Source organism: Oncorhynchus mykiss, chromosome 28 (assembly GCF_057628025.1).
Source record: "Oncorhynchus mykiss isolate SJ-2025 chromosome 28, ASM5762802v1, whole genome shotgun sequence".
NCBI lineage: Eukaryota > Metazoa > Chordata > Actinopteri > Salmoniformes > Salmonidae > Oncorhynchus > Oncorhynchus mykiss.
The window spans coordinates 3,069,354-3,082,995 of record NC_143049.1 but is presented as its reverse complement, the minus strand read 5'-3'; the positions used below and the strand labels follow the sequence as shown (position 1 = coordinate 3,082,995).

General features: G+C 42.8%; 1 protein-coding gene across 6 annotated transcripts in view; it reads left to right on the top strand.

Moving 5' to 3' along the window:
- LOC110508335 (rho GTPase-activating protein 12) overlaps window positions 1-9,925 on the top strand; it is a 148,981-nt gene extending 139,056 nt beyond the window's left edge. For all 6 annotated transcript variants that reach the window (XM_036966261.2, XM_036966259.2, XM_036966255.2 and 3 more), the window contains 6 exons: window positions 281-400; window positions 1,293-1,391; window positions 3,207-3,284; window positions 5,151-5,285; window positions 7,203-7,308; window positions 7,673-9,925. In XM_036966261.2, coding sequence (XP_036822156.2) covers window positions 281-400; window positions 1,293-1,391; window positions 3,207-3,284; window positions 5,151-5,285; window positions 7,203-7,308; window positions 7,673-7,844 — 710 coding nt within the window. In that variant the 3' untranslated portion in view covers window positions 7,845-9,925. The remainder of the gene's footprint in view (window positions 1-280; window positions 401-1,292; window positions 1,392-3,206; window positions 3,285-5,150; window positions 5,286-7,202; window positions 7,309-7,672) is intronic.
- The last annotated feature ends 3,717 nt before the right edge of the window (window positions 9,926-13,642 follow it).

Below are 13,642 nucleotides of genomic sequence, written 5' to 3'. Positions count from 1 at the left end.
GCAGCCTGCCTGTCTGTCTGTTACCCTAACCCAAACCCACATATATGTTTGAGATCGTTAATCTTTGTCTACCAATGATGTTATTGTTGATCATCATGCGTGTCAGTGTGTTAAGTCATCTCCCATTGCTATTTCTCTACAGAAGATGTTGATGATCATTTATTTTGTTAATAATATGGTAAAATCCCGTTGTCATTAGTCTATAGCCATGAAACCTGTCAGGGTTTCTAGAGTTAGCAGTAAATGTGTCATCTGTACTTCTATTCTCATTGGTCTGTAGCCATGAAGAGTTCTACCAGTATGGACACATCAGATGACAAGAAGACCAGACACAAACTTATGAAGTTCCTCACACGCAGACCCACTCTGCAAGCCGTCAGAGACAAGGGCTACATCAAAGGTATTACAGAGAGACAGCACTGAACCATAGAAATAGAAATGCTAGAATGGGAATAGCCTCACAGTCAACTTGTTTTGGTCTGAGTCTTATGGGTACACTCCAGGGTTGCGGTCAATTCTGAGTTGAGTTGAAAATTGGTCTTTCAATTTTAATTCTTTAATTTTTATTGGCCACACCCCACAGGAAGCAGAATGCTAATTTAATTTTAATTAAAGAAAGTAGAATTTAATTCATTCTTTTAAAGTTTTAAATAATTACAGTGGTCTGGAAATATTCTAAGATAATTTTGTAGGTTGTCTATAATAATTCATTATTCACTTAGATGTATATGTTTCCCAGAATGCATCATCAAACACTCCAGAATGTACGGTAACAACCTAACATCTAATGACAAAAATACAAACAAAATACGGTTTGACATCATTAAATTAGAATCAAACTAAAGTTTGCAAAGGGTATCTGTTTTCTTAAGAGGTGGCAGGTGCATTTGGCAAAATCTTTGTATAAAGAATGAGTGTCATATGTCTCAGTTAAATTGATTTGAATTGGTTTGAATTCAATTCTACGTATTTTAATTTGATTCAAATTCTGCTTCCTGTGGGGTGTAGCCAATTCAAATGTCAATTTGTAGGTCGAATTTAATTAAATTCAGGAATTTCAAATTGACCCCAACCCTGATACACTCAGTGTAGCTGATATGGTGATGTCCATTCTAGTGATTCTATTTCTAAACAGAGAACTTTACCACACGTGCACAATTAGGACTCCATTTTGGCAAACTAAATCCATGCCATTGACTTGTTGTGTTAAAGATAGAAGAGCCTTTGTTTTCCAGTAGCGAAGTACTTTGGACCTCTATAATAATAAACCTTTCCCTGTCTGTGTGTCTCAGACCAGGTGTTTGGCTGCAGTCTGAGTGACCTCTGTCAGAGAGAGAACGCATCCGTGCCAAGTTTCGTCACGATGTGCATCGACCACATGGAAAACAATGGTATGTGTGTTCGGTAACACTTTACTTGACACCTAACGTTATCATAATATGTCATAAACCTGTCATAATATGGTCATAACACTGTCATGACACACCTACGTGAGTGTCAAAACACATAAAACTTTCCAACATTCCATTACTCTATAGCCTACTTGTCAATAGTACTTTTCTGTTATGTAACATTTTCTGAAATTGTCCATATTAAATTACCATTGTAATTGCGCACACATTGATGTCAGACATGTTGCTATCCCAATGCTGTGTTGCTGATGACCAGGTTGAATGCAAGATCAGATTTCAGGAGCAGGATAAAGACACCTTCTTTATGACTGATAACTGACATAAGGGCATGTACTTGACGGGCCTATCTGGCTTGTATGATTATGATAGTCATAATGCTTCAGGACAGTGTCATAATGTATTTTCTTAGTTCAAGTAAAGTGACACAGTATAGTCATAATGCTTCAGGACAGTGTCATAAAGTATTTTCTTAGTTCAAGTAAAGTGACACAGTATAGTCATAATGCTTCAGGACAGTGTCATAATGTATTTTCTTAGTTCAAGTAAAGTGACACAGTATAGTCATAATGCTTCAGGACAGTGTCATAATGTATTTTCTTAGTTCAAGTAAAGTGACACAGTATAGTCATAATGCTTCAGGACAGTGTCATAATGTATTTTCTTAGTTCAAGTAAAGTGACACAGTATAGTCATAATGCTTCAGGACAGTGTCATAAAGTATTTTCTTAGTTCAAGTAAAGTGACACAGTATAGTCATAATGCTTCAGGACAGTGTCATAAAGTATTTTCTTAGTTCAAGTAAAGTGACACAGTATAGTCATAATGCTTCAGGACAGTGTCATAATGTATTTTCTTAGTTCAAGTAAAGTGACACAGTATAGTCATAATGCTTCAGGACAGTGTCATAATGTATTTTCTTAGTTCAAGTAAAGTGACACAGTATAGTCATAATGCTTCAGGACAGTGTCATAAAGTATTTTCTTAGTTCAAGTAAAGTGACACAGTATAGTCATAATGCTTCAGGACAGTGTCAAAGTATTTTCTTAGTTCAAGTAAAGTGACACAGTATAGTCATAATGCTTCAGGACAGTGTCAAAGTATTTTCTTAGTTCAAGTAAAGTGACACAGTATAGTCATAATGCTTCAGGACAGTGTCAAAGTATTTTCTTAGTTCAAGTAAAGTGACACAGTATAGTCATAATGCTTCAGGACAGTGTCATAAAGTGTATTTTCTTCAAGTTCTTTAAAATATGATGAAAAAAAATACTAAAGATTTCATTACAACAACAAAGGATTTAACAAACAAACTTTCAAACGAAAGGAAACCTCTTGACAGGGAAGAAACGCATTTGAATAAATGTGTGTTTTGAAGCTCTTATGTAGGTGTCATGACCAGCCATAAAATAACACAATATATGTCACAACAGGTGTAAATATATGTGTCATGACAGTGCTATGACCATATTATGACAGGTTACGTCAGCTGTTATGACAGATTATGACATGGTTATGACCGTGTAATAACGTGTTATGATGCCAGGTGTCGGAGACAGTGTTACCGTGTGCTCCTGTGTCTGTCTGCCTGTTGTCTCTCATTCTGATGCTGTGATGATATTAGCAGGAAGAATAAAGGCTTACCAGACACTCTAAACAGATAGAGAGCCTGGTAGATAGAGTGCAATTTAAAGGCCTTTGTTGAGTTTGCATATCCATGAAGGAAGGTTAAAACAATGCAAACAATTGGGCTACTGCCAACGTGTGTGTGATGATGGTGCTGTGTTCCTCTGTCTGTAGCTCTGAATGTGGACGGGTTGTACAGAGTGAGTGGGAACCTGGCTGTCATCCAGAAACTACGCTTCGCTGTCAATCATGGTAGGTGCTACTGTCCTCTCTCTTCACTGTCAATCGTGGTAGGTGCTCCTGTCCCCTCTCTTCACTGTCAATCATGGTAGGTGCTCCTGTCCCCTCTCTTCACTGTCAATCATGGTAGGTGCTCCTGTCCTCTCTCTTCACTGTCAATCATGGTAGGTGCTCCTGTCCCCTCTCTTCACTGTCAATCATGGTAGGTGCTCCTGTCCTCTCTCTTCACTGTCAATCATGGTAGGTGCTCCTGTCCCCTCTCTTCACTGTCAATCATGGTAGGTGCTCCTGTCCCCTCTCTTCACTGTCAATCATGGTAGGTGCTACTGTCCTCTCTCTTCACTGTCAATCATGGTAGGTGCTCCTGTCCCCTCTCTTCACTGTCAATCATGGTAGGTGCTCCTGTCCTCTCTCTTCACTGTCAATCATGGTAGGTGCTCCTGTCCTCTCTCTTCACTGTCAATCATGGTAGGTGCTACTGTCCTCTCTCTTCACTGTCAATCATGGTAGGTGCTCCTGTCCTCTCTCTTCACTGTCAATCATGGTAGGTGCTCCTGTCCTCTCTCTTCACTGACAATCATGGTAGGTACTCCTGTCCTCTCTCTTCAATGTCAATCATGGTAGGTGCTACTGTCCTCTCTCTTCACTGTCAATCGTGGTAGGTGCTACTGTCCTCTCTCTTCACTGTCAATCATGGTAGGTGCTCCTGTCCTCTCTCTTCACTGACAATCATGGTAGGTACTCCTGTCCTCTCTCTTCAATGTCAATCATGGTAGGTGCTACTGTCCTCTCTCTTCACTGTCAATCATGGTAGGTGCTACTGTCCCCTCTCTTCGCTGTCAATCATGGTAGGTGCTCCTGTCCCCTCTCTTCGCTGTCAATCATGGTAGGTGCTCCTGTCCCCTCTCTTCGCTGTCAATCATGGTAGGTGCTCCTGTCCTCTCTCTTCACTGTCAATCATGGTAGGTGCTCCTGTCCCCTTTCTTCACTGTCAATCATGGTAGGTGCTCCTGTCCTCTCTCTTCACTGTCAATCATGGTAGGTACTCCTGTCCTCTCTCTTCAATGTCAATCATGGTAGGTGCTACTGTCCTCTCTCTTCACTGTCAATCATGGTAGGTGCTACTGTCCCCTCTCTTCGCTGTCAATCATGGTAGGTGCTCCTGTCCCCTCTCTTCGCTGTCAATCATGGTAGGTGCTCCTGTCCCCTCTCTTCGCTGTCAATCATGGTAGGTGCTCCTGTCCTCTCTCTTCACTGTCAATCATGGTAGGTGCGCCTGTCCCCTTTCTTCACTGTCAATCATGGTAGGTGCTCCTGTCCTCTCTCTTCACTGTCAATCATTGTAGGTGCTACTGTCCCCTCTCTTCGCTGTCAATCATGGTAGGTGCTCCTGTCCCCTCTCTTCGCTGTCAATCATGGTAGGTGCTCCTGTCCCCTCTCTTCGCTGTCAATCATGGTAGGTGCTCCTGTCCTCTCTCTTCACTGTCAATCATGGTAGGTGCTCCTGTCCCCTTTCTTCACTGTCAATCATGGTAGGTGCTCCTGTCCTCTCTCCTCACTGTCAATCATTGTAGGTGCTCCTGTCCCCTCTCTTCACTGTCAATCATGGTAGGTGCTCCTCTCTCTCTCTCTCTGTTTACTGCAACTAGGCTTGCAAAATTCTGGTAACTTTACCACAACATCTCCTGGTTTTCCAGAAGTCCCGGTTAGAGTATTCAGGATTTCCTGCTTATTCCCTCCAGCCAGGACTTCTGGAGATTTTAGGAAAGTCACCAGAATTGTGCAACTCTAACTGCAAGCATGTATACTTGTACCTATAGCGTACACACTACGTAGTTCACTGAATAACCCTGTGTCTTTATCTGTGTGTGTGTGTAGATGAAAAGGTGGACCTTGAGGAGGGAAAATGGGAAGATATCCACGTGACTACGGGAGCGTTGAAGATGTTCTTTAGAGAGCTACCTGAACCGCTCTTCACTTACAACTTATTCCATGACTTTGTCAATGCCATCAGTGAGTACACTGTTCCATTAATTGAAAATGTTCTTCATTTATCATCATTAGTGACATTACAAGGCCCTCGGATCAACCCCCCCCCCCCACACACACACACACACACACACACAATGCAATTTAGAAATGCGCTTGTGCATCAGCAGTTTTTCTCTTGTTATGTCAGTCACTGATAGTCAGTCAATTTGACCATGTCAGCTAGCATTTTTTTGATTGCTAAGTTAGTTTAGGTCCTAGCTATCTACACTTGTTATCATGGTCGAATTACCGGCTGGGGGGGCCCCCATTTGATTTTGTTAGTCAGTCTCACTCAGATATCATATTAAAATGGATGTGGGTACGTAGACCCAGATCAACTGCATTCGTCTTACGATAGCTAGGTGGGACCATTTGCCTCAAGTCGTGCGACACATCTTCTTCGCATAGAGTTGATAAGGCTGTTGATTGTGGTCGGTGGAATCTTGTCCCACTCCTCTTCAATGGCCGTGCGAAGTTGCTGGATGTTGCTGGAACACGCTGTCGTACACGTTGATCCAGAGCATCCCAAACATGCTTAATGGGTGACACGTCTGGTGAGTAAGCAGGCCATGGAAGAACTGGGACATGTACAGAAAGACAGTCCCATCCGGCATGGGGTCGTGCTTTGTCTTTCTGAAACATGAGGTGATGGCGGCGGATGAATGGCAGGACAATGGGCCTCAGGATCCCGTCTCTGTGCATTCAAATAGCCATCAATAAAATGCAAATGTGATCATTGTCCATAGCTTTTGCCAGCCCATACCATAACCCCACGGCCACCATGAGGCACTCTGTTGACAACGGTGACAATGACGCCGCGCGCACTGTCTACCATCTGCCCGGTGTAGTCGAAGGTGAACATTTGCCAACCAAACAACGCCGAACTGCAGTCAGGTCAAAACCCTGCTGAGGACGACAAACACACAGATGAGCTTCCCTGGGACGGTTTCTGACAGTTTGTCCTGAAATTATTTGGTTGTGCAAACCCACAGTTTCATCAGCTGTCTGACTGACTGTTCTCAGACGATCCCGCAGGGGAAGAAGCCGGATGTGGAGGTCCTTGGCGTGATTACACGTGGTCTGCGGATGTGGAGGTCCAGGGTTAGCGTGATTACACGTGGTCTGCGGATGTGGAGGTCCTGAGTTGGCGTGATTACACGTCGTCTGCGGATGTGGAGGTCCTGGGTTGGCGTGATTACACGTGGTCTGCGGATGTGGAGGTCCAGGGTTAGCGTGATTACACATGGTCTGCGGATGTGGAGGTCCTGGGTTGGCGTGATTACACATGGTCTGCGGATGTGGAGGTCCTGGGTTGGCGTGATTACACGTGGTCTGCGGATGTGGAGGTCCTGGGTTAGCGTGATTACACGTGGTCTGCGGATGTGAGGCCAGTTGGACGTAGAGAAATGAACATTCAATTCTCTGGCAGTAGCTCTGGTGGACATTCCTGCAGTCAGCATGCCAATTGCACGCACCCTCAAAACTTGAGACATCTGTGGCATTGTGTTGTGTGACAAAACGGCACATTTTAGAGTGGCCTTTTATTGTCCCAGCCCAAGGTGCACCTGTGTAATGATCATGCTGTTTAATCACCTGCTTGATTTGCCAAACCTGTAAGGTGGCTGCATTATCTTGGCAACGGAGAAATGCTCACGAACAGTGACGCAAATAAATTTGTGCACAAATGTGTGCATATGGAACATTTCTGGGTTATTTTATTTCAGCTCATGAACCTTGGGAATAAAACTTTACGTGTTGCATTTCTATTTTTGTTCAGTATATTAGGGGGGGACAAGTGAAATGTGAGTGTTAGTTAATGAAAGGCTTTTTAGTGTTGTTTTTTACTGTGTCTAAGACAATTTTCTTCTGTAACATTTGTCCTGACTTCCTGTTAAACAGAGATCCCAGACTACATGCAGCGTGTCCAGTCTATCAAGGAGCTGGTCAAACAGTTGCCCAAACCCAATCAGGACACCATGCAGGCCCTCTTCAAACACCTCAGGAAGTAAGTCACACTTCAACAGTGAACTAAATTACAATGTGATCTGATTGTGTTAGCCTTATTCATGTTGATCCACTGGCTAACAGGAGTAGGGTTGCAAAATTCCTAGGTTTTCTAGAAATATAAATGTTCTGTACAATTATATAATGTTACAGCTTTGGCTCTAATAACCCCGCATCTCTTCTCTCTCTCTCACTCTCTCTCTCACTCTCTCTCACTCTCTCTCACTCACTCTCTCACACACACACACTGTGCTTTTACTTACTTTCATCGCCTCTTGCCAGGCCGTCAATGTGTTTCTTTTAACTGGCTGGTTAAATAAAGCTTCAAGAAAATAACAACTTGATCTCTCTCTGTCTGTCTGCAGGGTGATTGACCATGGCGAGGAGAACCGTATGACGACCCAGAGCGTAGCCATAGTGTTTGGCCCCACCCTGCTCAGACCCGAGACAGAGACCTGGAACATGGCAGTCCACATGGTCTATCAGAACCAGATAGTGGAGCTCATCCTGCTGGAGTATGAGGGTATCTTTAGGTAGAAACCAGAGGAGAGACTTTTCCCCGTGTACAGATCTAGTACCAGCTTACGCTCGCCCAATCCTAACCTTAACCATTGGTGGGGAGAATGCCAAACTGACCCAGGATCAGTGTTTGTTACGGTCTATGGTAATGAATACAACCCCGGCCTACTCTCTGAACAACACCACCACCATGACCATACAGAGCTCTCAACCCAGACCAATCCCAAGCCTCATCTTCCTCTAACCCGTGGTCATTCACAGCACACCTCAGATTCCATCCCCCACAGACCAGACCTGTATGGATACATGGTAAAAAACAAAGGTGGACTTATTATCCACGACCAATAAACCAACCAAGTTGAGACTCTTTGCACTTGGCTGCAAACATGTGTGCTTCCCCCCTCCTCTTCTGGATTTGTGGCACTTACTGCCAAAGACAAAAATCCACTTCTGTCCATACACTGGATTTCCATGGCCCAGTACCTGAGTTAGCCTCTCGTCTGGATAGACTGGCCGAATGGAGGATACTGTCCGGATGGAGCGTTGAAGAGAGGACAGACACTATATTATGGTTAGGGTGGAGTAACAACCTTGATATGTTCAGGAAAGGTGGGTCTGTCAGGCAGGCCTCAGTAACCTCAGTCTCCCAACAGTGGCGTCAGTATTGCAGGGGGAGGGTCTATCGATCCACTATTCTGGCTGCACTAAACAGTATTTAGCCTACACTGTACAGTATATTTACCTGTTAAGGACATACAGACCAGACCGTATAGAGAGGTCTGTCTGTCTCTTGCTTGGTCTCTCTGTCTGCTGGGACACCTTCAGCTCCTCTACCAACACAATGTCGGCGTCCCAAAACAACTTCTGAACAGAGCCCTATGGGCCTTGGTCCAAAATGAAAATGCTGAGCTATATAGGGGAAAATACTTACCTTACCTTTATTTTCTATATGCTGTTCGTTCAGGCACCTCTTCTCTCTGTGGGCTCAACTAGAGAATCAATGAATGTCTGTAAATAAAGTGGCTTTGTCTCCCTCTGCTGTTTCTAAAGTACAGAGCTGGGAGAGTGTACTTGCGTCCCAAATGGTACTCTACTCTCTATCTAGTGCATCATCAAAAGTAGTGCACTATATAGGGTATAGGGTGCCATTAGATACGCAGCCCATTATGTACCTGTATGTCATGTAATGAGCTATATGGTAGACTCTTACCTCCTAATACAGCCCTGTGTGTGCGTGCATTTGTGTGTGCGCTTGCGTGCCTGTGTAAAGGCCCCAGCACGCATCAGAAATGACCAATATCCTCTAATATACACACTTCTTTTCTCTCTTTCTCTCTTTCTCTCTCTCTCTCTGGAGATACTGGAAGCAGTCCGTTTTACACTACTCAAAGGTAGTGCTCTATGTAGGCACTAGGGTGCCATTTGGGATGCTCCAACTGACTCATGGTTTTTCTTCAGCCATATTCATACCAAAACTACTCTGCTTCTCTGGTTTTTAGAACAAGTCCGCTCCTATCAGTCAGATAACTTAAAAACACAGAAATGGTACTGAGATGTGTATATCTTTGGACTGGTTGTAAATGTATTATAATAAGCCAAGCAACATTTAATAAATAAATATAAACAACGTGTGAATGTGTGTGTGTGGACAGGGGACTGATGGACAGGAAGTATGTTGTACAGATGTCTGATAGTAATTAAAGTACGACTTTATGGTGAACATTAGAAACTTGAGGAAACAAACATGTTTATTTAAGACCCATTCCACCAAAATCATATGATCTGTTTAGGGTTGAACAATTCTGGTAACTTTCCTAAAAATTCCCAGGTTTTTCAGAAATCCCTGTTGGGAGGATTCTCTGGATATTCAGCAATTTCCTCCTGATTCCGGGAACATTCAAACCAGGATTGTTGGAAAGTTTGGGGAAAGTTACTGGAATTTTACAAACCTAGAACTATTATATGAACTGCGGTTTTAAAAGTTTAGCTGTATTTTTGGTAAGTGGCACATTTTGAATGTAATTATTTTCCAAACTAACTGCTGTTCATGACTTCTTTGTTTAATTGGAATAAAGGCCTCCATTGAGACCCTGTAAAAACCTGTGGCAGTCTTGTTTTATCATACGTTCTCGTCTGATATACACGCACACATTCTGCACACGTGAGCATTGATACCTTCAGCCAGAAACGTGCACGTTTCCGCCATCCATGCACACGAGGCAAAGTTCATTCAGATGGGGCTCGTTGATACTGTATATCATGATATTAGTTTTTGCTAAGAGGGCACATGTGTCTCTAACTTGGTTGATCGGAAACATTTCTACTTGACCTTTGTGATGAAAAATAGTATTAAATCATTCATATACTTCCACACCTAATGATTAGAAAACAATCTCTTCAGCCAAAAGGCAGATTATATTTAATTGTGTCTTGGGAATACGCTTATTGACATTATTTGTTCTGCTTGTTGTGTCACATGGTTGTAATTGGACCAAATCAGATAAAAGTAATCGTGGTGAACCAGTTTGAACTTTGTTGTTTGGCTTCATATCTGCACGTATCACGTTTATTCTGTAATTAATTAGCATTAAAACTCGATAGACTTCTAAGGTAAAATGTTGGATTCACCACTGCTCTTGGTCCATTTCAGCTACAAACACCACTCCAACATTGACATGTGCAGACTGACTGAACTTAGATGGCTTCAACAGAGCTATTGGCCACCATTCATACTTCATAAAGTATAAAGCTTGTTGTATCACCATTCATTTCAATGGCGGAACGCAAGGCTTCAACATTCTAAACTGCAATCCCTGCCACAAAACCTTCAGAATGTTCAAACTAAAAACATTTTGAGAGCTTAAAATTACAGTACCTTACAGTAACTCCACACCTACAAACCACCCCAAGACCTAGCCCATAGCGTATGACAACCCTATTACTACCATTACCAATACTACCATTACTACTGCCATCACTACCACTACTTCCCTATGAATTCTTCACTAGCTCTGGGCAAGTTCTGGTCCAGGCTGTAGCTAGTAGCTACCTCAGGTCCGCACTAGCTCTGATCTATCTCTGGTCCGCACTAACTAGCTCTGGTCCAGAGAGACTGGCTAAATCTGGTCTGCACTAGCTGTGGTCTAGCTCCGGTGCAGGATGTAGCTAGAAGTATTGGTCTCGCTCTGGTCTTCACTAACTAGCTCTGGCCCAGAGCGTAGCTAACAAGCTCTGGTCTGCACTAGCTGCGGTCTAGCTCTGGTCCAGGGCTTAGCTAGTAGCTAGCCAGCTCTGGTCCTGGGCATAGCTTGTGTCTAGCTAGTTTTGGTCTACACTAGCTCTGGTCTGCACTAACTAGCTCTGGTCCAGGGTGTAGCTAGTAGCTAGTTAGCTCTTGTCCAGCTCTGGTCCAGGGCGTAGCTAGCTAGCTAGCTCTGGTCTGCTCTAGCTCTGGTCTGCACTAGCTCTGGACCAGGCCATAGCTAGTAGCATTGGTCTAGCTCTGGTCCACATTAAAAGTATCAGCGCTCATGTGTGTGCACAAATGTGTGTTCACAAGTGTGTGTGTGTGTGTGTGTGTTTGAGAGAGAGAGAACATGTGTATGACATGATAGGAGGGCCGAGCACTCTCCCATTCTCATCGACAGGGCTGTAGTGTAGCAGATTGAGAGCTACAAGTTCCTTGGTGTCCACATCACCAACAAACTAACATGGTCCAAGCACACCAAGACAGTTGTGAAGAGGGCACAACAAAATCTATTCCCCCTAAGGAGACTGAAAAGATATGGCATGGGTCCTCAGATCCTGAAAAGGTTTTACAGCTGCCCCATCAAGAGCATCACTTCCTGGTATGGCAACTGCTTGGCCTCTAACCGCAAGGCACTACAGAGGATTGTGCGTACGGCCCAGCACATCACTGGGGCCAAGCTTCCTGCCATCCAGGACCTCTATACCAGTCAGTGTCAGAGGAAGGCCCTAAACATTGTCAAAGACTCCAGACACCCTAGTCATACACTGTTCTCTCTGCTACCACACGACAAGTGGTACCGGAGCGCCAAGTCTAGGTCCAAGATGCTTCTAAACAGCTTCTACCCCCAACCATAAGACTCCTGAACAGCTAATCAAATGGCTACCCAGACTATTTGCATTGCCCCCCCCCCCCTCCCCTCTGGAACGCTGCTGCTACTCTCTGTTATTATCTATGCATAGTCACTTTAATAACTCTACCTACATGTACATATTACCTCAATTACCTCGACACAGGTGCCCCCGCACATTGACTCTGTACTGGTATCCCCTGTATAAAGCCCTGCTATTGTTATTTACTGCTGCTCTTCAATTATTTGTTGTTCTTATCTCTCACTTTTTTTTAGGTATTTTATGAACTGCATTTTTGATTAACGGCTTGTAAGTAAGCATTTCACTGTGAGGTCTACAGCTGTTGTATTCGGCGCGTGTGAAAAATAAAATTTGATTTGATTTGATAATTAATTGTATTTTTCACAGAACACTGTGTTCACTAGTCTTATATGTAAATTCAACACAGGATTGAAAAAGAATGTGCTTTTATTCAACACATTTTGTAGCTACAGCGTGATATTTACATGACAAAGACAACACCACAAGATTTGAACAATATTCATCATTATATAGCTTTCTTCCAGATTAGAGATGCGTGTAGACCTCATCTCCTACCTCCAGCAGCAGTGTTTGTGGCATTAACAGCTATTTAGGTGACCATGTGCAAAAACTAAACAGTCGTATCCCAAATTATCATGAGCAAAAAAGTATGTATAAATAAAGAGTACAAATCTTGAGCTATATTGTGTGCACAGAAAAGGAACTTCTCTTTTTTTTATAACACTACAATTGCTCAGAGAAAATGTTTAACAAGTCATAAAAATATCACAAAAAGATACTGTACCGGTCAAAAGTTTGGACACACCTACTCATTCAGGTTTTTTAATATATATTCTTTTACTATTTTCTACTATGTAGAATAATTGTGAAGACATCAAAACTACGAAATAACACATATGGAATCATGTAGTAACCAAAAAAAATTTGAACAAATATTTTTGATTTTAGATTCTTCAAAGTAGCCACTCTTTGCCTTGATGACAGCTTTGCACACTCTTGGCATTCTCTCAACCAGCATCACCTGGAATGCTTTTCCAAAGTATTGAAGGAGTTCCCACATATGCTGCTGTTGGCTGCTTTTCTTTCACTCTGCGGTCCAACTCATCCCAAACCATCTCAATTGGGTTGAAGTCGGGTGTTTGTGGAGGCCAGGTCATCTGATGCAACACTCCATCACTCTCCTTCTTGGTCAAATAACCCTTACACAGCCTGGAGATGTGTTTTGGGTCATTGTCCTGTTGAAAAACAAATGATAGTCCCACTAAGTGTAAACCAGATGGGATAGTGTATTGCTGCAGAATGCTGTGGCAGCCATGCCGGTTAAGTGTATCTTGAATTCTAAATAAATCACAGACAGTGTCATCAGCAAAGCTTATTATCTTTTGGTAGGTCATCATTGTAAATAATAATTTGTTCTTAACTGACTTGCCTAATTAAATAAAGGTTACATAGAATAGAAAATAAACCAAATAAAATAAGTTTAGATATACAGCCTAGCTACACATAGTAATGTGATATGTGAATGCTTCCATACAGCTGATACACCTGATAGCAATATTTTACCTAACCTTTTTTGGCGATACTTTTCTTGTTCTAGATTTGTAAGAAACTAGTCTCTTATAAACATCTGTGTCCAGTTGCAGGTGGTACTCCAAAAAACTGAGAATATACAGAAA